Source organism: Paramisgurnus dabryanus, chromosome 5 (genome assembly GCF_030506205.2).
Source record: "Paramisgurnus dabryanus chromosome 5, PD_genome_1.1, whole genome shotgun sequence".
NCBI classification, from domain to species: Eukaryota; Metazoa; Chordata; class Actinopteri; order Cypriniformes; family Cobitidae; genus Paramisgurnus; species Paramisgurnus dabryanus.
In genome coordinates this window covers 22887565-22911328 of record NC_133341.1, presented here as the reverse complement: position 1 = coordinate 22911328, position 23764 = coordinate 22887565, and the positions used below count along the sequence as shown (strand labels likewise).

Below are 23764 nucleotides of genomic sequence, written 5' to 3'. Positions count from 1 at the left end.
GTTACATAAGTGAAACCATACTTGGAAAAAACAACAAGAGCAGGAAGAGGCTGTCAAAATTAAATGGAGGATCTGATGGGTAAATAAAAAGCAAGTCACAAGGGCAAAGTTGAGCAAAGCACTTTGATTAACAAATGGCGGTGTTGTCTAACAGGTTTCACTCATGTTTTAGTGGTAACACCTCATGAGTAACTTTTGTTGTGAGTGTTTGTGTATGGTTCAGTAGGTGTTGGTTTAGAGATAATACTATGAAGGCTCAATACAAAGTTCGTCTGGATATACAAGAGAGGATTTTGTTGCCTGTTTGTCTTAATCTGATGGTGTTATTGGTCGGAGCTTCAAGCAAACAAGCAAACCAATGCAGCTGTTACAACTCAACTTTATAATACGGTTAGCAACATAACAAACACTGAAGAAAAGAAGGAGGATACCACAATCACAAACACTTAAGGACAACTCTGTTTACGGTACACAGAGATCTATTAGTAGTCTGCTGTAATCTTTCCTGTTCATTTTCATTTGTAAAATGCTTAAGTACACAACAAAGCATAAAATGGAAGGAAAAATCAATTAATGCCCTCATTCATTTATTTATTATACACTATGGTCCTGTTTTAATCAATATATACTGAGTCTCTGTTTATCATAAAATCTCAGAAACGATGAGTATAGCAGAACATCTTAAATGGTAGATACGCTTCTTTTAAGTGGGTTCATAAACCCTATGAAAAATGAATCTCAAAACAAACCGTTTACAGTTTTTGCATGACAGTTTCAGTCAATAAAGAGATTTAGTGTTCTTACAGATGAATGCAAACAAGACAGCATTTATTGTTATCTATAATTACTATGTGATGAGTTATTACAGAATTAAAAGTCACACAGTGTATGCTTAATTCTCACGTGTACTCGGCTTATAGGCAGCAACACGCATGCTGTGTGTACAAACATGCTACGCGTCTGTGGTATGTTTTGCCCTTAAACTGATGCTTTTAAGGCAAAACATGCCAGATTAAGCCATTCCCCTACAACAACTCATGCAAGCGCACATACATAAGTGTGACAAATTGAACTCATACTTGTTCAGACAGGTTTATTTTCCTTAAATTTGCAGTTTAAAACCTGTCTTTTCCTCCACTTCAAACTGTTTTTCTCACAAACATCCAATCTGAGTTCCAAACAACCCCAAGGATACACTGAGTTGGGTTACACTATTGAAAGGATTTCATCTTATACTATTACTATCACATAAGGCTTATGGGTTCGTACAGTTCATGTGAGAGTAGGTGACCGGCACTAAGCTATGTGTGTAGTAACAAACACACCAGAGCATACATAATAAAATGACTAAAACTTCATTTATATAATAAAATGTCAGGATCTTACAAGATCAATGGTCTAAACAGATTTCAGATTGAAATCACAATGGTTAAGCTAAGATTCTAGTTAGGATGTCTCTGTAATTAGGATCTTTCAAAACTTGGGATTTCTCAACAGATCCAGAATTGGCAGTATCATACAGTCGCACCCATGCTGAAATTGCGCACTTTAACATTTAACAATTAAATTGGTATCTACTGCTCATTAAAACAGCACTTTATAGTTTGTGTGTATGCCATTTGAATACATTCCAACCTGTCATGTCATTTGATCCGCATGATTGTTCACTTATGACATACTAACACTGGATAAACACGTACAATTTAACTACAAGGAATAGCCTACATTTCTTCATACCTTTATCACCTACATGTTACATGTAACCGGTCTTACTTGCACAGCCCCCGAGCGGGCTTGAACCGGTGGGAGATCGGTCCAAGATGGGAGTCGGGCATCTCAATAAGGCTAAATGACCTCGGCTCACTCAATAGTACCTCTTTGTTATCCGTCATTTTTGTAATTGTAACTATTTTTAATTTTGTGGCTCCTCGGCTATAGGCCTCATAAAAGTGTCCATCCGATTCAAACTGAGGCTCATCCGAAACCGAAGGCAGCTTGTTGCCTTGCTGCCTCATGAGGCAATGACTTCGGATGCATGAAGGCAGCTCCGGGAAACGCATTCGGACAGCCTTCATAGGCAGCATAATGGAATTCTGTTTGAAATATAAACAGAGAGTGCCTTTGTGATAACTAATTACATATTTGGAAACTGCAATACCAATTTCTCGCTAGAATAAATGCAATCTAAATGCGTAAAAAGTAAAAACATAACTTTATTTACTTTAAATTTGTGATCCAGATGCTTTCTTGGCCATTTTTTTTTTTTACCTGACCAGGCTTGACCAATCACATTCCCCGTGCACACACATACGCATAGAATTGTGGGACAAAACGATGAAGGTATGTCAGGAGTCAGGAAGTAAACCAATCTGGACGTGCCTTGATGCCTTCCTGCCTTGGAATGCAGCCTCTGAACGCAGCATTTTAGAGCTTTCAGACGCAGCTTGAGAAATCTTGGCGGAAGTAGGCCATCTGGGTATTTCTTGGATATTTATTTCCCTTACTATTAAGTAGGCAATTTGAGATGCAGGGTATGAGACAGCCAGGATAGGGTGGTCAAAATGCCACTGTTGTTTTCACACCTACAACAATATTTACAAAAAGGACTTTGTGTCCGAGACTTGCATCTGAAAGGCATGATTTCGTCATCAGTGTAGGTGGCAAACCCTGAAGAGGATCGTGGCCCCCTTTTGACCAACACCCCGCCCCCGGGCGTCGAATGACCAATAAAGTCCTGCCACTCTGTAGTGACGAAACTAGCCACTCCCCTTTACTAAAGAAGGAAACAAACAGTGAAAGAAGAAGAGCTCGGGAAAGGACGGGAGAGGAATTCACTTATTTACATCACTGACACAAAGCGTCGACAGGAAGACACAAACCAATTTAAAGAGTTCCTCTTCCTTAAACTACATTAATCGACGGAATACATTCAACACGTTACCAAGGTAAGCGCTTTAAGGTGGCTGAAACGTTTCTTTTATTGTTCTTTGAGCTATAATCTCGAGAGGTTTGACGTTTTGAGGACTGATTGACCCCGAAAAGGGAACGATTAACCAGGACGTGTAACATGCGATCGCTTGGATCTGTATTAACCTGATGGCTTGTCCGGATATATAACAAGTTATTTATCTTTGGACGGGTGGGACTCTTATAAACATACTGACCCAAGTTGTCAGTGGCACCCTCGTGAACATCACAAACCCAGGAACGTGACTCGGTTGGGCTTAACGTACCAGTACCACAAACGATCGTCAGTTTTACTTTTGAATCGATCTACAAGTCGTTTTACTTTTTGAATGGTATTTGTTTTTGTTTTAGTTTGTTTTATTTCTTTATTTTCTTCCAGTGACTTAAAAACCAAACTAGACGGATTATCGTCAGTGTGGCGGTGGTGGTGGTTTATTGTTCGACCCTGGTGATTTTAATTCACGTCGTTCAATGTTTGCGTTTTTCGTGGCGTGGTTGGCAAGTAACTCAAACAAACAGCTAGCTAACTCGGTTAGCTTTTTGTTTCAAATGACAGACTTGTCTGTCTGGGGAGGAAATCCTATGGCAAACGGACAAAGGAAGATTAAACAAAGCCAACGCTGCTCTTGTGCTTTGGATTTGCGACGTTTGCCTTTGTTTGGACCTATTATGATATTTTATCTATTAGTTGTTTTTCACCGACGGGTCATGTTTATTATGTACAGTTTAGTTTGTATGTGATGTTCGGTATTCTCCAAACTGCTAACCCCCCTTCATATTCTGGGAATGAAAAGCGCGAGAATACGGTTACCTAAAATGCTATAAAGGTGGCTGGTTTACTAGGTTTTTGAACACCACCACCACGCTTAGCATCCTGAACACGACTCTACCATTATGTAGACGGTTAAATTGCCTGTTATACTTGGTTGAACACTGGCTAATGCATTGCTGTTAACCACCAGCATTGAGTGGCAGTGTGGGTGAGCGATTATCGATCTGTGGCGTCAAACAGCTGGCTTGACAGCTGAAATATCAGACACGATCATGACAGTTCACCTCTGTTTCTCAAACCATGTCCTAAAATTAAACTTTGAAAGTCAAACTCTACTTGTAAATACATTTTATTTCCTCTTAAATTGGGTTTTATGTTTGACACCCCATTCGTTTTGTTAGTCATGGTTAGGTGGGAGAGCTTATTGCTGTTTTATATATAGCCATATATAGCTATTTATTTGGGCAATATAGTCAGGGGATAACCAGACAGTGGATATGAATAGACCCAGCCGAACATCATATCAATTTAGTCAGTTCATTCATTGACTTCACTGTAATTACACTGTTGTGAAGATGTTGATTGAGGAGCTTGGTTGTCCTTGTGTTTGCTCGAGTTTAAAACGAGGTATTTTAATTATATGGGTATTTGAAGACCCTGGACAGGTTTTCAAAACCCTTTACTTAAAGCAACTTGGGGTTAGGGTGTCGTATCAATGCTGTCATTGTTAACAAGACTTGTTTTTTCCTTCTTTGTGATTTATCAGCGATGGCCCAAGAGACGAACCAGAGCCCCGTGCCTATGCTGTGTACCACAGGCTGTGGTTTCTATGGCAACCCTAGGAATAATGGCATGTGCTCCGTTTGTTATAAAGAGAACCTGAACAGACAGCAGAGCAGTGATCGTAGTCCCATGAGCCCACTGGGTAAGTTTGTCTTACCTTCTGTATTGGACTCTATGGTTACAAGCTACACAAACAACATGACTATACTTTGGCATAAGGACTCTCATTCATTGCAGCTAAGACTCCGTGATAGCTACAGCAATAGCAAGCCAGAGTTACTGCATGTACGGCATAGCACAATAATATCACGTTACTCTGAGATCTCAGAATTGTTTTCGAGGTAAATCAATCTTTTCTCAGGAAGTGTCAGATCTACCCTGAGAAGTTATAATGATAAGCCTTACGTTGTTCTGTAGGCAGCCCTGTTTTGTTTCACATGTCTTTTGTATACTGTAGAACAGCTGCACACGTGCACCGTTTGTGATTTTTGTTTCTTTGTGTTCTGTTGGACCAGCTGGCAGCCCTTCATCAGAGACCTCAGCTATACAGAGACTAGAAGCCAGTATAAACAAAGCAGAACCCTCACCTACAACCAGCACAGATGCCATGAGAGAGTAAGTACTTTGTGTGTTTCTTTGGTACCTTTAAGCAAGAATAGGTGCATTTTATGCAGGTGTTTGTACCTTAGGAGTTTCAACTTGTTGCTGTAACCCTACCTGTTTGTTTTTGCAGATGTATACCTTCGAGCTCCTTACCAGTTACACAACAGATGACAGAAATGAGTATTTCAAGAGAGGGAAAGGTCTTGTCGCCTAAGGCAGAGGCTGTCGGACCAGGTAACTAAAATTCTGTTTGATAAAGGACATTGTGAAGTAGACATACAATGCCTGGACACTGAATTTTGGACTTTTTAATGCAAGCTTTTTAAAATGTATAGTGTCGATAATCGTTAATTTTTTGCAAGCTTTGGCACTGTAAGACCTCTTCATTCTTTGTAATATTAGCTGGGGAATCAAAACTACAATAAACATTGATGTAAAATGAATAAGAAATATTTTCGATTCTTTACTATTTATTTCATTGATCATGTTAATGCATTTGTAAAGGTAAGGTTCTTATTTGGGACATTATGCTGGAATAATATTGATCAACCAATAAAACATTTTGGACCCTATTCAATGTCCATTGCAACCATTCAGGTGTGTGAAAGGTATTTCTCTACAATATGGATGTCAAAAGAACAACTGTGAAGTGTATATGTGTGTGTTGAAATTAAGGTCTTTTATTCAGTTCCTCTTTGTAATGTCATTTTACTGAAGTGAAGCTTTTCACGTTAAGTGTGCTCAATAAGTGTTGGGACAGTGAAGGCAAAATCACTCTGTTCTGGAGTCAAGAGATGTCTTAACATTAAAGGGGTCATGACATATTTATTTTATTTATTTTTAAGTTCTCTGAAGTGTACTTATACTATTACCCAACATGCAAATTTAAGTAATTTATTACCTTTCTCGACCCGTTTCCCCTTTAAGAGCCTTTGGCCTGGCTCGGTGTCCCGTTCACTTCTATGATTGACATGCTGTGGCTGCTACACAGTTTCATTACAAATGCCGCTTCTCAAACTGTCTTTTTAAGCACATGGTGTGTTATTCATGTCATGGACAGCCAAACAACTGCACAGCGATAAAGTTTTTACCATTAAAGGAAGCGTATAAATTAATTGCTAGCAAACACAGATATATCGCTCTCTGCTAATATGTACAAAAACCTTGCAGTTTTACTCTTTTAACACAGAATTGCACCCTAAATAATGCACGTATTGCCATTAACCATAAGCACAGATTATTAAAACAATACCAGCATGTTTCTAACACAGATGCTCTTGTGTGTGTATATATTGTATTATCAGATATCCCTCTTCCGTCTTACGCAATGTAATTCAAAACTCGTGGATAAACGGATCATTACTGATTACAAAATAGTTTTTAAATGATATACATTAAATACAGTTTACTGGATTCTTGCTTAGTCCAAACAGTTGGTACAAAGGTCAGCACTGATATGACAATACAACCGTTAAAAAATAAGCAATCCATTTCTCTCAGACGTTGGGATCCTTAAAAAGCCCTGCAAATATGCTAATTTTCCACAGTCGGCAACACCACAATGTTTGTCTGAGGGTGTTTTCACATATACACTGTTTAGGTCGGCCCAAATGACGTGTCGCTCCGAGTACGGTGCGTTTGGGTCAGTGTGAACACAACAGCCGCACTCGGGTGCGCACTAAACGACCGCTCCGAGACCGCTCTAAACAGGTGGTCTCGGAGCGGCTGTTGCCGAACTCTGGGGCGACCCACCTGTGGTGTGAACACTGCTGGACCTCGGGCCGAACCAAATACAGGAAGTTCTCCACATGTTTGAGCAACTGGGCTTTCGTTGTGACGTGAGCCTGGTGTTATATTGTGGGTTAACAACAAACAAGCCAATCCTGGTCCGTTGCATAGAGATTTGCTGTCTCCTTTACGTTTGAGCTGATGATTTTATAAATGCATAGCTGTCCTCCACACACAAATAGTGACATTACGGGCTTTTTAGCAAACGGCTCTGTGAGAAAGGCTTTAATAGAACAGCTACGCAATTTCGCGTTAAAGCAAAGAAACTTCGCAAAGACGTGCATCGTTTATCTCCACATCTTGATAGCTGCGCTCTCCCTGTCAGACTGGTTGTCGTGGAAACGTGGGGGTGGTCATGAGATGGTAAGAGCTGTCAGAGACCAATGACAGCGCTGACCGTTGTCACATGGTGTACGGTGCGGCATTTCGAGTAAAGTAAAAAATATATATGTGAACACGGACCGCACTAACTGAAAAATGATACAATGTATTTTGGTGCGCTCCGAGGCCGATCCACGGTGCGCACCAACATATGTGAAAACAACCTGACATCGCAGTTATTACATCTGTTATTACAATCTTAAAATGATTGTAAACAACTACTCCTTTAGATCCCTTTGAGTTGCTGCCCTGACTGAATTTCAGTCACTGAACGCCAGTGGGTGGAGCCAACGATAGGATGATGTGCTGTGTCTTTCTCTGGGGCAGAAAAGGGGGAGGCTGCAGACCTGGAGCAGTCAGGTCATATAAAAATTAACATATCTATAAGTACGTCACAAATCTAGCCATTTTCCTTTTTTTCTGCAGAACGATTGAGTAAATGCTTTCGTTATTGATAAGGAGAAAGAGTTAAACTTTAAATCTTGCACAATGTATTAATGATACCAAGACCTTTTATGTAATAGATCAAGGCAAAGTCGATTCCTAATGTCATGACCCCTTTAAAAGGTGAATATGAGACTACAGAATGCCACATTTCGAATGTGAACTTATTGAGACAATTGTCTGAAGCATTAAAGGGACACTCCACTTTTTTTGAAAATATGCACATTTTCCAGCTCCCCTTGAGTTGTTAATTTAATTTTTACCGTTTTGGAATCCATTCAGCTGATCTCCGGGGTCTGGCATTACCATTTTTAGCATAGCTTAGCATAATCCATTAAATCTGATTAGACCATTAGCATCGCGCTAAAAATAACCAAAGAGTTTCGATATTTTTCCTATTTGAAACTTGACTCTTCTGTAGTTACATCGTGTACGAAGAGCAAAAGAAAATTAAAAGTTGCTAATTTCTAGGCGATATGGCTATGAACTATACTCTCATTCTGGTGTAATAATTAATGACTTTGCTGCTGTAACATGGCTGCAGCGGGCGTAGTGATATTACGCACTGCCTGAAAATAGTAGTCCCCTTGGTTACTTTCAATAGAACGGGACAATTTTCAGGTGCTGCGTTATATCACTACGCCTGCTGCAGCCATGTTACAAATGTAAAAAAATATCGAAACTCTTTGGTTATTTTTTTTGCGCGATGCTAATGGTCTAATCAGATTCAATGGATAATGCTAAGCTATGCTAAAAGTGGTTCAGCTAGACCCGGAGATCAGCTGAATGGATTCCAAAACTCTGAAAAATCAAGTGCTTAACTCAAGGGGAGCTGGAAAATGAGCATATTTTCAAAAAAAAGTGACACTTTAAGTTATGAACTGTCCTGAGACATTAATTGTTTACATGTGTTTTGTTTTTCTAAAATGTAACATTCTGTATTTTTGTCTTTTTATTCATCTTACAAATTTCCACAGCAGTCAGGGAAATTTTGTCTTTATTGTCTCGATACTTAAGAGGACCTTTCTAATTCCTTAGGCGATCTTACATACCTTTAGATAAAGAGTACTCCTATTGGCAGCCAAAACCCAAAAACAGACCATATTTGGGCCTCCTCACGTTTTAATTTGGGTTGTTTGCCGTTAGTCTTTAAGTTCATTCAGTGTAAAGAACTTGAGTCGAGACTCTGGGGTTTGCGGCATAGCTTGTTTTGGGAACAGCCCTTTAAAATTGCGACCTTACTCATTTGGCATTAAACCTCAAAAATCAGTCGGTCTCAAACTCCTGCCAAAATCCACTCAGCAGCCTCACGCTACTAAACACAGACAAACGATTACATTACAGCCAACTGGCTCTTTTGTGTATTTAAAATGTTCATCTCTATTCATCCCTCAGTTATATCACAGCCCACCTCGTCCTACTCCCCTGCTCTCGTTGCCGAGTCCAGCGATGAGGGCAAGAGCCCAGACTCCTCCAAACCTAAGAAAAACAGATGCTTTACCTGCCGTAAACGAGTGGGCCTAACAGGTAAGACTCGCCGTGCACTTCTGATAATGTGTATGTTTGTGATTTCTTGAACAGCACTCATTTTCTGTGTGGTTTTATAGGATTTGACTGTCGATGTGGGAATATTTTTTGTGGAATTCACCGGTACTCGGACAAGCACAACTGCACGTATGACTACAAGACAGAAGCCGCTGCTAAAATACGCAAGGAGAATCCTGTAGTGGTGGCCGATAAGATCCAGAGAATATAAGCTTTTCCACTTTTTCCCGAAATGTGATCGGAACACTGGTGGATTAAACGAATGACTTGGAAAAACGGACTGGTGTTTTTCTACCACCTTAAGAAAATGAGAACCATAGCGCCTGAGGCTCATGCATGAAAGATCTTACAGATTTTGGTTTTGTATTAGGTATGAATTTCTTTCCAATTTTTGATTTCTCTCTCTCTGTTTTTATGCTAGTTATATTCTTTCGTCACCTGAACAACTTTTGTTTGGTTTGATTGTTGTCGTTTTTTTTGTTTTTTTGCCCGTTCCCACCCTCACACAATGGGAGTGGCTGATACTCTGTGCCAAAATGTGGCAGTATAGATCTCGAGGAAGCTTTGTAAAAGTAATTTCGGCCTCGAACTTGTTATCATGAATGACTGCAAATTTTCAAGAGGTGTGTCAAAGTTGGACTTTTACCTGATGTGTGCTGCATGTGTTCGTATGTCATTACAATATGTTCTTTAAAACAGTTGGTGTACCCAAAGGTCAGATTGGAACCTGGTGACGCTCAATCATTATTTCCGTTCATTTAGCATCTGTTTAAAATGTGAACTATTGCTACTGTGATGTCACACCCTTTCTTTGTTTTTAAATGGAGGGTTAATATTCATCAAATTTAGCATTTTTCATCTGAAGTTGACATATACAAACCAATAACCTTCATTTTGTCAGAGTTTTGCTTATGTCTATGGTAACTGAGAGATATGGGAGTTTGTGATTTTTGGGTGGATGTATGTAGACCATTTAATTTGGCTGTAAGATGACACAGTCTATTTTTGTGTGCGCAAAGGGAAATGTGAGTACGAGCCCTTCTTCCTGTTGTCAAAGTGAGACAAGCATATAGACAGCATTTGAAACACTGCAATAGTATAAACAGTATGTCAGACATGAGTATAAATTATTCTTTATCTTTTTGTAGCACCCACAGTGCACCTGTCTTTTTTGTGTGTCTGCAAGCCGAGTGTATGTATTGTATATAATGTTTATCCTCTGTAGGGAGTGAGGTTTTTCTGAAGACATGTATGTGTTGAGAGTATGTTCCTGTTTGAGGTTTATTTTCATTTATTAGTTATATTCAAATTTGTATGAAAAATCACCCACGTCTAATATTTATGTATTGCATTTAATCCTTTTACCTGGCATTAAAGAATATAGTATTGTAAATAAAATAAACGAAGAAAACATACAAACACGGTTGTCTTATCTGTTTGCTAAGTTTAAGAAAAACATGGATACCAGATAAGTGTGACTAACATATGCTGTCATGTTTAACACTTGAGTTCTTCACACTGACAGGCTGCACCAAAGTGACACTGCAGATGTCGAACGTTTTGCACACCTGTCCCAGCTGCTGATGCATTCAAAGACTTCCTGTCTTTGTAAGAGCTACCCTCACAACCTTTAGCTTTCAGTATTCTTAGTCAAGGCAGATTTGACAATCTCCGCCTGACCTAGTAACAGCTGGGTGCTTGCATGTGCATGTGTCTCTCCAAACAGGTGTTGTAGTCATTGCAAGTGAACTAAGAACATTGTCCCGTGTTTTGTGACAGGGGGTTCACAAAGTTCCTGTATGGTATAGCTTACAGTGGGCCTGGGCAAGAGGGGCCCAGCTATAAAATACAGTCTCGGGTGTCGTCAATTTGACGGCCCTGGGCTGTCAAATTCAATCAAAAAGACCTTTGTCCGAATATACTTTTATGTTTCCAGAGTATGTCTGGGTTTTTGTATCAGTGTTTGGCACAGCCCAATACTTTTGTATCAATGTCAGACGTCTGACTAGTCAGCGAATATAGCTCATTCTATTACTAAGCGTGTGTACGAAGGGGGCTGGGCGTTAAGCTGGGTGACATCACAATGACGGGTGGTGACATATGCTAAGGGCAGATGAGTGTGCTACAATGTGTAAACAGGCGTCAGGGGGAGGGGCTAACCGTGGGTAAATGAGGTTACTTTAGGGAATTCTGAGTGTACGTTCAGGCATAGTTAAGAAGAGGGAGGTGACATTATAAGCAAAAGTTCATGATACAAACCAGTGCGAGTGAAGCACAGCTGGTGGCAGAATTGAAAATAGGACGTACTGTAGGTATTCAGCAGATGGGTTATTGCAAATGTACTTCCTACCTGTATGTTTATCCTTGTTGTGCAAGAGACTGTAAAATTGCTTCTCAGTATTCATGTGATTTTCATGTGCTGACAACAATTAGATGTGAATGAAGACCATGGCAATGACAAAATTCAAATGCCATGAATTCAATGCTCTGCTCTGTTAAGAATGGAAACATAGTGAAACTTTGGGTGGTACTGTTTATTTTAAAGAGCTGTGGCTGGTTTACATTCTTCCTTTATATAATTCATTTGAATTGACTGGTTCAAGACAACCGAGGGAACTTGTTTCTGGGTTTTGCCTATAAAAGTACATCATCCTGGCAGGTTTCTATTGAATGGAGTGTAAGAAATGAATGGAAATGTAAAGGATAGTGATGGTTGCTAGGATTAGTCCTAATCATTGAATGACTGGTCTGTCACAAAGCTTAACCAGATTATGACAGATGCAATGAACTAGGACAGTGAGTTCTGCCTGTGATCTCACGCAATCCCTCCTGACCTAACAATACCACACATAATCACTCTCGATCCTTTCTCAGTATACGTCTTTCATTCACAGAACAATCCAGACTCACAAGTTTGTTCTCATTTTAACTGGATGAAATGTGTGCTGTTCCCTGCTGTGTTTTACGTACTTTTATCCCTCAAGGCGTAGCCAGTAAGATTGTAATCAGTTAGAGTAAAACCGCCCTAAACCTTGTTTAAGAACTGGGTGTGTATAGCCTATGGCTCAAAGCTACTTATGTTCCTCTTAGAGGAAGTTCATTGAGTCACTCAGATTATATGGAGACATGGGATTATGACACATATGGGAATCCCCCTGACTCATTTATTGTTACATATGGGCCGTTTCTCAATCGGAAGGCTGCAGCCTCCGGAGGTCGCATATGCAGGCTGCATACGTCATCAAAGAAACCGATAGACACCATCACAGAAATTCTATTGGTTTTATTGGGAATTTTATTGTTTCTAATGGAATATGGCTCAAAACACACTACAGTTTATTGGTCTTTGTTGGTCTCTAATGGTATGTATTGGGTCTATGTATAGGTTCTAATGGAATATGGCCCAAAACACATTACAGTGTAGTGTAATAGTAAAAGCTAAAGGTTCCTATTGCTATTTAATGGAAACCATTAGAATTTTCTGTAATGGTTTTATTGTATTTTTTTCAGTAGGGAAGTCTGATTTATTTAAGTTAACTGATCATTACATTCGCATAGTCATACGAATATAACAACAATTTACGACTAAGAATTTATGACGTGGGAAGCCTACAAATGCGACCTCCGGAGGCTACAACCTTCTGATTGTTAATGGTAGAGTCAGCTGCCATCCAGCAAGTGGCAACACATAAATTAAATCGATTTTACGGTCGAACGTTTCGGTTAATTTGTGTTTTTAAAGGTAATCTGTGTGACCATCACATATATTATTGCGTACTAAGAAACTCCTAGTCAGACTAATTTGGCTTTGACTGATTCAGCACTTCTGTTCTGCTACAAAGGAAGAGGAAGGGGGCGGAACTGCGGGGGACATTACGACGTCACTAAACAGAGATACGCTCAGTTCCACAAACTCCGCCTCCTGTCCTCTGGCACTCATCACCTCTGCGTGGGAGGCTCCGCCCCTTCACATGCTCTTTACCTCTCTGTATTTTCTCAGCGTGTTTGGCTGTCCCACACTACTGTGTCTCTCTTTTCACTTATGTGTTTATACTCTCTCACATCTACTTTCTCACTCCCTCTTTCTTTGCACTTTTTGCTATTCGCTTTCTTTGTTTTAAATCCTTAGGCAAAAGGCAACGGCAGTGTCACGTCACTTATTAAGGTGTTAACTTTCTTACAAGTATCGGTTCACAAATAGAAGGTGTTTAAAAGCATATAGAAAGTGTTTGGTTGTATGTTTATATAAAATAGCAATGGATTGTTGCTGTAATTACTGTTTTTATTGTTGTCAATTTCTATATTGAGAAAAGATTCGAGTTTTTTTTTTTTTTTTTTTTTTTTACACTCAATAAGATCATTTATGTTATTTTTACAATTTGCATGTACGTATAACAAACAAACATTAAAAAAAGATTAGGAAGATGTACAGTATTCTGCTGTGCACACCACAACATCCATCGTTTCTGTCCAATGGGAGCACCTGAGGCGGGACTGCTCATTGGCTGCTGCAGCGTAGGGGGAGTGGTCAGGAATAGAGAGCAGTACTGGCAGAAAACTTCATGAGTCCAAGAAAAGAGGAGGAATGTGTGTGTGTGTGTGTGTGTGTGTGTGTGTCTATGTGTGTGAAAGTGTTTTAATGAAGGTAGAGAAGAGAGCAGGATGGAGGAAAAGCTTGGAGCTCAGTTGCTGTAGATTTGTCCCTCAGGTGGCTGCGGTAGCTTCATGTTTTCTTTGCACATCATGAGTCGTCGCAGAAAAGATTCGAGTCTTGAGTATCATGTTGAGCTCAGTGACGTCAAATACTACTTGCCAAAATAGGCCTACACAAGAGGGACTAGTCTAGATTGTTAACAGTGATGTGTGTCTAAACAAACATTATTAGACAGCGTGCTTTAAACTCTAAATTACCAAAGGGTTTTACGTAAATGAAACCTACAAGTATGTATTAGCGATTAAAACAAAACCCATCTTAAACAATTATGCAGAAATATAGAAAGATCATGCTGACTTGTACTGAGACATGATCTAAATATAATCAGATATGGATCATACTCACTGCAGCAAATCAGATTTAATGGTTTTACTAAAATCATTCGTGGGATTAATGTCTTTAATGCATCATTAAGAGGAGAGTGCAGTACAGCAGAGTACACAAGCAGTGTGTTAGCGCCCTCATGTGGTTCTAAAGTATTATTATCATAACAAGAACTGAAGAAACTTGAATGCTCAGATGTGATCCTGTACCACAAAACTACCATTAATAAAAGTTAAATAAAATTGAGACTGAATTGAGCTTTCCATTGATGTATGGTTTGTAAGGATAGGACCATATTTGGCAAAGATACAATTATTTAAAAATCTGTAATCAACTAAGTGCAAATTATTACTATGATGAATTTTTTTTATATATTTATGGTAGGAAATTTACAAATTACATGTTTGACCCATACAATGTATTGTTTTGTGGTTCAGGGTCACAAATACATTTCAGATTGTTTGCCCACATACAGTATATTAGACTAGCTGCTATTAACACCTTTTTGCATTTGGTGAGCCCAAGGAGAGTGTAAACACTAAGAGCGTAAACACTAAGAGCTGTGATCTTAACAGCTGTCATAGACGGTAAAAGAACGGGTGAGTTTGACAGCTAGATGAGTGTTTGTGAATGTGCATGTGCAGTTATTATTTTATCACAAACAATAGTAATGGAAGACAGTAACATTATAATGTCATTTACAAAGTAATTACTTTGGGATTTATAGTTGAATAATAAAATTATAAGTGCTGTGTATTATCCCATTTTCCCCATCATAAATCAACAAAAATCACATATATGACAATAAAGGTGTGTAACAAATCAAATTTAAAGAGAGATGTTTTAAAATAACTCAGATAAGTCAAATAATATAAATCTATAAGTGTCAATAAAATCCAGAACCTTTGATATGAAAGCCTAATCTACACACAACCCCTTTAGGCCTTACATTTATGGCAACAACATGATAACTATTCATGCAAAAAAGGAACCACCCGTTTTCCAGCCACATACACCTCAGCAATATTTCGGTCGTCTCCTATTAAAAAACCAAACACAGAGTTTAAAAAAAAAATGCCAAAACATGAACCGTTTAAAGAACAGACCTGACGTGTTAAAAAACAACTTACCTAAATTCAAAAACTTCTCCAGAATGACCTGAAAAAAGTATTGGAGTATTATTTTCTTTGTCATTTATACACACTGATGTATTTACACCTTATTTAGCATTTTATTGGACTTGCATTTACAGTTGGCTGTGTTTTCTCTGTACTAGTTGACGTTCAGTTCGTTAATAATCACTGTTTTATCGGTCTGTTCGAATTCAATGATTTCTCAGTACTGTATTTCTTCACAAAAGTCAAAAAGATCAAACCTTGGTGCCTTCTCCTGGAAACAAATCGATTGGTCCACCAGGAACGCAAACATTCACTCGCAGGGCATCAAAGTCCTTCCCCACCACAAAGTTCCCAATTTGATCATACAATGAGAGGGCTTTAGGGAGTGGAAAGGTAAAGAAAGAACAGCCAGTAAGCTTTATATATACATTGCTAGTGTCAAATAGCTTTTCGAATATGTAAATGTAAAGAAGAGAGTCATTTACCCTCACTACCACCAAGTGTAGCCAGTCTAAACACCTCCTCAAAAGTTAGAGTCTGATGCTCAGGGTCCTGGATGGTCAGGGTTTTGGATGTGTCCAGAGCCCTTCGAATAGCATCTAAAATGGATGGGGAGTAACCTCCTGCTACGTCTGTAGATGTTTCAGACAAAACCACAAAATTGAGTTACTGTACACTCTTATAAAAATGGTCAGAAAATGCTTGCTGTCACTGGGGAGGTACCCTTTCAAAAAGTACGCCTCTGCAGATCATATTAGTACCTCAGGGGTACATACTAGTACCAATGAATGCATATTGGTACCAAATGTGAACATATCTGTATGTAAATATTAGGACCTTTTTAAAGGGTACTGCCCCAAGGACAATTTTGGGAAAAAATTCTGACCGTGTAGAAGGGATTTAAATGATTTAGTAACCAAGATCCTCACCTGTCCCTAAACCCAATTTCACATTGTGTTTCATAACATTACGGACATTCAGCAGCCCACTGCAAATCCTGTAAAGCAATAAGATGACAAACAGAAGTCTACATATGCATTGGAGGGCTCTGTATATTTTAATAAATACTTAAATTGTTAGTGGAAATTTAAGGATGCTTACGAAATGTTACTGTTTGGACAGTGGGAGATTGCCACTCCTTTTTCATGGAAAATCTCCAGTTCTTCATCGGTTAGGTAACAGCCATGGGCCATTACAGTCTGCAATAAGACATCCAATATTCATCATCATTAACATCACTGCAGTTTTCATACGCTGTCTTGATAAGCTTATTAGATTTTAAGTGTTTAAGGTGATTCAAGTGGTTTTTCGCATAGCACCAAACTGCTGAAGCAAAAGTAAACCCAATATTTGAAAAGGTAATACAATTAAACATTCATATTCCATCATAGTGCCTTATTTTGTAGCACATGAAGTTAATTGCAATGTGATTTTTGCATGAAAGTGTAGTGTGTGTGTCCCAAAACAAGGTTAGGATTTGCATTTGGTCCTAGATCAGTGAGGAAGGGCCTCACCAGTGCAAGTCATCTGCCATAGACAAATGACAATGCATCCACTGTAATAAACTCTTGAATACAAACTCATATCAGCAAATGACTCCTTTCAGACATTTTTCGAGGCTGGGAGGCTCAGTTCTCTACACTTCAACAGACCTAATGTGAACAAATATCTAATAACAACATGTTTGAAGTACTTTTTTTGTGAGGTGGATATGTAATTATTTAAAAATATTATGAGACTCTTTGACAATGAACTGCGATTATTTGACTTACTCTCATGTGCAGCACTTAAACTACTACACTGGAATTACAAAATGATATATTGAAATATGTTAAAACAATAACATATTTCATTCATCCCATACCTCCAGGCAAAGTCATTTTTAAACAAACTGTATTTGAAAAGTGATAATAAAGAACACTGTGTAGAAAACTCTAGAAAGTCAGAAACATTTATTTATTTAAGTCATGCAGACGTCAAACCAGTCATACAAACCCTTACTTGAACTTTGCACAGGCTCATTACAATGTCATTACAGTATTGCATAACTGAGAAAGTGTGATGCTCACTTATACTTCCAGTAATACAAAATCATCTTTTCTTAACCCGTTAACTGCCGCTGTCATGACAAACTATTTCTAGCGTTGGAAAGGTCTAAGAATGTATAGTTTAAATATTTCAAAACCTTTTAGCCGTAATAATAAAGCAGTGACTGTAATTTATTAATTTGTGACAAGAGTATGCAGCAAACCTCACAGCAAACCAACACAAACTTAATTTTTTGTATAAAATAATACTGTATTGCATTATTTTTTTATATATTACAATAAATTTATACTGCTTTAACAATTTTTTATATATTTTCACCGCCAGACACTTTAAATTGTCTTCTTTAAAACAAGACCTTTAGACCAAAAAATGCCAGAGTTATATTAATTTAAAGGTGTACATCACCTTTTCACCACCCCCCCCCAAAAAAGGGCTGCACCAGTTAAAGGATAAAAAAAATTAAAAACTTACTTAGAGTCTTATATTTATATAGATTCATATATTAGTCAGATGTACAGATATTAAATCAGGTCTTGAAATACAGCATTAACACACGTAAGGAAACTAAAGTTCATAGGGAACTCTATTGCCAAGCATCACTCACCTTATCTGTGAGCAGGTTGTGCTTGAGGTAAACATCAGTGTAAGATTTACAGTCTGGGAACAGTTTCTTCACAAGATCCACCTCCTGCTTGTTCTCACTGATGTGACTCTAAACGTTTATGAAAACGTGTTATTTTTAGTGCAAGGATTTTCTATATGTTGAGGTGTCATTTTTAGTCCACCACAGTTTCATTTAGTGTGATATTCAATGTCAGTAATCACATAAAACAGCAGAACAGCTCTTCTTAACTATTAGCCACAAGAATCTACAACCCCAAATCAGAAAAAGTTGGGACACTGTAGAGATTGTGAGTAAAAAAGGAATGGAATAATTTACAAATCTCATAAACTTATATTTTATTCACAATAGAATATAGATAACAAATCAAATGTTAAAAGTGATACATTTTGAAACATCACGCCAAATATCGGCTCATTTTGGATTTCATGAGAGCTACACATTCCAAAAAAGTTGGGACAGGTAGCAATAAGAGGCTACAAAAATGGGGTTGTACAAAAATTTAAGTTAAAGGTCCACTGTGTAGATTTTTAGCAGCATCTAGTGGTGAGACTGTGAATTGCAACCAACGGCTCAATCCACCGCTCACCCCTCCCTTTTATTTAAACACATAGTGAAGCTATGGTAGCCACCACAGGACAAACATGTCATCATCATCTGGGACAACGTAGTGACAAAACTTGCTCTATAGAATAGTTTGGGCTACTGTAGAATCATTGTGACTTTCATAGCAACAAATATCAAACTTGAACACACCAATAGTTCACTTCATTATTGCCTATGGCAACCACTGCAAAAAATACAAAACATAAAGAAATGAAAACCTATACTATAATGAATACTATGGCCATGCTTCCATTATAATCCACTTGACTTCAAAATTACATGTTGTTCAACCTTTGTAAATCCCTTTGTATAAGGTTGACATTAATGTGTGTAAAAAGGACAAACCTGTATGTGAAGCTTGTTGTTATTGGCGATTTCACCCAGTTCACTAAGCAGTGATGAGGAGCAGGAAAGAGCAAAGCGAGGAGTGACCACAGGCCTAACATGCGGGTACTATAACAGTGGGACATTGCAGGGTTACACAAGAGACTTGAAAGAGTACCAATGAAAACACTCAACAACAACCTTGTCTTCAACAAGTGTCAGTATGTGAAGTCAACTGAGTCATCTAGTACAAATTTGCAGAATTTATTGTTTTTGTAGCACTATATTATTAAAGAAACAATCACGTAAGAGCCTTTTATGGTTGTGGTTGTGGCATGTGTTTTTTTTGTGTGTTTTTCGTGTGAGGTCCTTATAAAATAATATTGTGAAAGGATTAAGTGCCAAGTTAGTCACAAACAGAACAGAAGAAATATAACTTTATCAGATATAAGAAACATTTTATTTACCTCTTTCTTCAGAAGTTCAATGATGAAACTGCACAAGATAAGAAGAAGTAGACTTCATATAGTGCTTTTCATAATACATGTAGTTCTCTCTATATAAAGGATTAGATTAGGCTGTAACACTTTATTTGCGAGTGTGTGTGTGTGTTACACATGTTATATGTGATAAAATTATGCATAATTACATGCAACTAATCCCAAACCAAACCCTAACCCTTATGAAGGTAAAATGATACCATAAATATTTGCATGTGCAGGATAAAATCTGTGTATGTGACATTGCAAGCGCAAAATAAAGTTTTGTACATGTGTATATCAAGTTGCAAGCATAAGAAAACAAGTTTTGCAACATTGTACTCTTTTACTGTTACTTAACGTCGTAAATTGTACTGTCATACTTATTTATCGTCAATATGAAGTTAATTACACTTACGAAAAACAATGTTGCAAAACTTGTTTTCTTGTGATTTCAACTTGATGTACATCTTGACAAAACTGTTTTTGCGCATGCAAATTTATTTTACACTTTACAATTTTATCCTGCACATGCAAATCTTTTAGGCTTTAATTTCCTATAAGTACATGTTGTTAATCTATGTTTCCTACTTAGTACTTAAATGTATAAATACACTGTAACAAGTACACCGTAAAACAAAGTGTAACCGTTAGGCCTATATCAGTTGAAATTAAAAACAAAAATTAATCTGCTTTAATATAAAGTGAAATACTACAAATTTTAATATACCAGGGTTATTCAGTCAGTGTATGCCAATCACATATGGCCTGTAATACAATTCTGTGTCGGTGAATTTATACTGTACATCTCATCCTATGCACAAAACTCACCGATCCGTCTCCTCTTTACACTTGTCTGGGTCTTCCCTGTAATGAGGAACTGCAGAATTGCAGTCCATGCAGACTTTGCCCACTAAAGCTCTCTGGCCAAACTTATCTGGTACAGTAAGTAAAAAAGACCCACATTTCAGAAATCCATAATAAATTGCATCTTTATAAAAGTTGTCACAATGCTTAATAAACAGAAATGAAATGACAGAAAGAGATTGCGTTCATAGAACAATATACAATTTAAGAGTTTGGCAGGTTCATGTTACATTGCAGAACGATAGGTCATATAACGCTTTAACTGTCTGGTTTATTACATCATAAGAAGAAAGCAAACATAAACATGCAGTTACTCAACAGATTGTCAGGAGCAAGAGTCAAGATTACATAAAGCGAGACAAACTCCAAAGGTTAAGGCAAAGATGCTGAATACAGCCGTTCAGTCATGCACAGGGGAAATTTAGTCTATATGTGCACAAGTGTGTTTTACCTGCAAGCTCTCCAAGCAGAAGAGAGGCATCTGTGTGTATCGTGGCAAAGTAACAAGCCGTGGTGGTTCCATTTTTTAATGTTCGTTTCTATAGTGTCAAACAGTCATGCCAAACAGAAGTCAAATCTAAGTTTATTTCAAGTCATTTATATTTTAAGTTTAAGTTTATTGCATACGCAATACGCATATGTTAATTTGATTCAAAGCAAGGCTTTGGGAATCTCTCTACCAGATGAGCCACACATAAGTCAAAAGTATTATATGATGTTTAAGCTATTTATTCTAAATCTGACTACATCAGGTCACATATAATCATCCTATCAGAAATAAGGTAGCATCTGCTTACTTTAAATCCCTGTAGTGCAGTGTTTCCCAACCATTACAAGTAACACACTTTACGTAATAATATTACTTTTCTGAAGTACGAGTGAAGTAACGCATTACTTTATAAATGTATGCATTAATATTTAAGTTACTTTTTTAAAAAGGCATACGAGTTACTTTTCAGTTTAAAGGTGCAGTGTGTAATTTTTAGAAGGATCTCTTGACTGAAATGCTAAATAATATACAAAACTATATTATCAGGGGTGTACAAAGACCTTTCATAATTAACCGTTATGTGTTTATTACCTTAGAACGAGACCTTTTTATCTACATACAAAGAGGGTCCCCTTATAAGGAAGTCGCCATTTTGTGCCGCCATTTTTCTACAGAAGCCCTTAACGGACAATTTTTTGTTGTCTCCAACGATGAGATGTTTGTCCAGTGGCAGCTACCGTAGCTTCTCTATGTGTTTCAAAAGCAAGGGGTGAACAGTGGACTACGCCATTGGTTGCAATTCGCAACCTCACCACTAGATGCTGCTAAAATTTACACACTGCACCTTTAATTAATTCAATTTAAAAATAAAATAAATGTACTGAATTAAACTGAACATATTAACGGAGAATTACGCACTCAGTTTGAGTCAGAAACGGAGATGGCAGGCCAAAGCTTGACATTTTTGCGATCATAAAAAAAACACCTGCAAGGCCTGAAAGAGATCAAGCCTCAGCCAAGTAAGAAAAAGTAACACAAAAGTAACTTAAAAGTAACGTAGCATTACTTTCCATGAAAAGTAACTAAGTAACGCAGTAACTATTGTAATGCATTACTTTTAATACTTTTAAAAATTTAACTTTCCCTAACACTGGCCGCAGCACGCAAGTGTGCCGTGACCACTTGTTTGGGGTGCCGTGGAAAAATAACACTGCCACAGTGTTTAAAAAAAGGCACGAAGCTGTTCATCAATACAAGTTTCACATTAACTGTGAGTACTACATTAAATACAGTATAATATTCCAGTTTAACAAGTCATTTAAGCATTCCAATACAGGTTTGTGCAGATCCACAATGCTTACAGTATTGTGAAAGTGGTGTGCCATATGATTTTTGTTACTGATCAAAACTGTGCCGTGGCAGAAAAAAGGTTGGGAAACACTGCTGTAGTGTATATCACACCACCACCACCTGATGTGGTCAGCTAAAATTTAAACTCACCACCACTTTGGTGTAGACATTGCTGGCAAAGTCCAGGTCTTCATACTGAGCCTCCACAGGGAAAGTGTAAGTGTTAAGCCAATCCAGAAGGGGCAAATCTAAGGCGGTTCCGCTGTAGCTATACTGCGATGCATGGATGTGTGTATCGACCATTCCTGGCATAAAAAACTCACTGCAAACAAAGCAGAACAAAATGAAACCTTAAACAATAATGGTATGTGAGAGTAGGCTAGTAGCCTAGATATATAAAATATGTCCAGCTTGCTCATGACCACTGTATCCACCCTGACCAGACTATCTATATCTCATTGCCTGCAACCCATATTTAGAAGTGCAAGGCTACTTACTATTTTCCAAGCTTTATTATTTCTGAGGTGTCAAACAACCAGGTTTTTGAAAGGCTGTCCACATTGGAATCTTTATCAATAAATGCAATCTGTTTAGAGAGAAATGTACAATGTAATAAAGAAATATTAGGCTGTCCACATCTGCATCTTTATCAATAAATGCAACCTGTTTAAAGAGAACATTTTCAATGTAATAAAGAAATATAAGGCTAGTGATATTATTGCTTGCACACGAATTATAAATCGTCTGAGATACACATACAAATATGACGAATGCGATTAAGACAGTTAGCTCTTTGCAAAGTCAAATGAATGAATATCACGGATCCTACCAACCTTCCCCTTATCGTTGACTCCTAGCACACAGTTTTCCAAAATCTGTATCGCTGCGCTCGGTGTGGAGTGCACGAATGTGCCGCAGAAGACGCGCGCAATGCGCGTGCTTGAGTCCGTTTGACTCATCGTGAGCACAGCATTTACAGGAAGCCGAGTTTACTTGGTCTTTTATAGGTGGCCTTTTCTGTAGATTTATTAGGTGTATCGTTTGTCATAAACCTTAGTCATGACGTCTGTCCAATCACAGTCTTGTGTTCCACCGAGCGTTTTTTTGTAACTCGGGGTGGACACTAATAGTTTTCTTGATTTTGCTTTTTTTAATTGTTCTTGAGTTATTACTTTATAACATTTACAATATTGCACTAACAACAATGACAATAATAATAAAACGATGAGAATACACACTACAGTTTTTAGTTTTAGTTTCACATTCTTATGATAATAGTGCCAACCTATTCATTTCTTAAATTACAACATTATTATTTTTTTTTAAATGGGCTGGATGCCATGGACCAGGTTTGAAGAAAAAAAAAACAATCAATATTGGTCCAGAATACATTACAGTAATAGGAAATTCTTTAAATATATTTTTAAATCAAATAAGGGTGAGATCTCAAGTACATTTGTGCAAAAAATATACACTCTAAAAACAAACGGTGCTATATAGCACCAAAAGTGGTTCTTTGCTCGTAATCATAGAAGAAC

General features: G+C 37.8%; 2 protein-coding genes across 2 annotated transcripts; one reads left to right on the top strand and one right to left on the bottom strand.

The window, feature by feature from the left end:
- The first annotated feature begins 2791 nt into the window (after window positions 1-2791).
- Window positions 2792-10702, top strand: zfand5a (zinc finger, AN1-type domain 5a). The gene is made up of 6 exons (XM_065250387.2): window positions 2792-2945; window positions 4506-4664; window positions 5038-5137; window positions 5256-5359; window positions 9134-9265; window positions 9346-10702. Exons 2-6 carry the CDS (start codon window positions 4508-4510, stop codon window positions 9492-9494), a joined length of 642 nt encoding a protein of 213 aa, XP_065106459.1. The 5' UTR covers window positions 2792-2945; window positions 4506-4507; the 3' UTR covers window positions 9495-10702.
- A 2896-nt stretch (window positions 10703-13598) lies between these two features.
- On the bottom strand, window positions 13599-23238 carry gda (guanine deaminase). Its single transcript, XM_065250386.2, has 14 exons — window positions 23060-23238; window positions 22724-22812; window positions 22377-22548; window positions 20838-20925; window positions 20351-20456; window positions 19508-19535; window positions 19062-19169; window positions 18093-18200; window positions 16541-16638; window positions 16369-16436; window positions 15925-16071; window positions 15697-15815; window positions 15452-15479; window positions 13599-15360 (listed from the first exon to the last, which is right to left on the bottom strand). The coding sequence occupies exons 1-14, from the start codon at window positions 23183-23185 to the stop codon at window positions 15293-15295; spliced, it is 1353 nt and encodes a 450-aa protein (XP_065106458.1). The 5' UTR covers window positions 23186-23238; the 3' UTR covers window positions 13599-15292.
- Between the last annotated feature and the right edge of the window lie 526 nt (window positions 23239-23764).

Excerpts from the sequence above, each read along its gene's own strand:
- zfand5a (XM_065250387.2), top strand. The coding sequence starts at position 4,508 with ATGGCCCAAGAGACGAACCAGAGCCCCGTGCCTATGCTGTGTACCACA. Across the intron at positions 5,138-5,255 it reads AGCACAGATGCCATGAGAGA|ATGTATACCTTCGAGCTCCT; the intron begins GTAAGTACTTTG and ends TTGTTTTTGCAG. Across the intron at positions 5,360-9,133 it reads GGCAGAGGCTGTCGGACCAG|TTATATCACAGCCCACCTCG; the intron begins GTAACTAAAATT and ends TTCATCCCTCAG.
- gda (XM_065250386.2), bottom strand. The coding sequence starts at position 23,185 with ATGAGTCAAACGGACTCAAGCACGCGCATTGCGCGCGTCTTCTGCGGC. Across the intron at positions 16,072-16,368 it reads GAAATTGGGTTTAGGGACAG|ACGTAGCAGGAGGTTACTCC; the intron begins GTGAGGATCTTG and ends AAACATCTACAG. Across the intron at positions 15,816-15,924 it reads TACACTTGGTGGTAGTGAGG|CCCTCTCATTGTATGATCAA; the intron begins GTAAATGACTCT and ends CACTCCCTAAAG.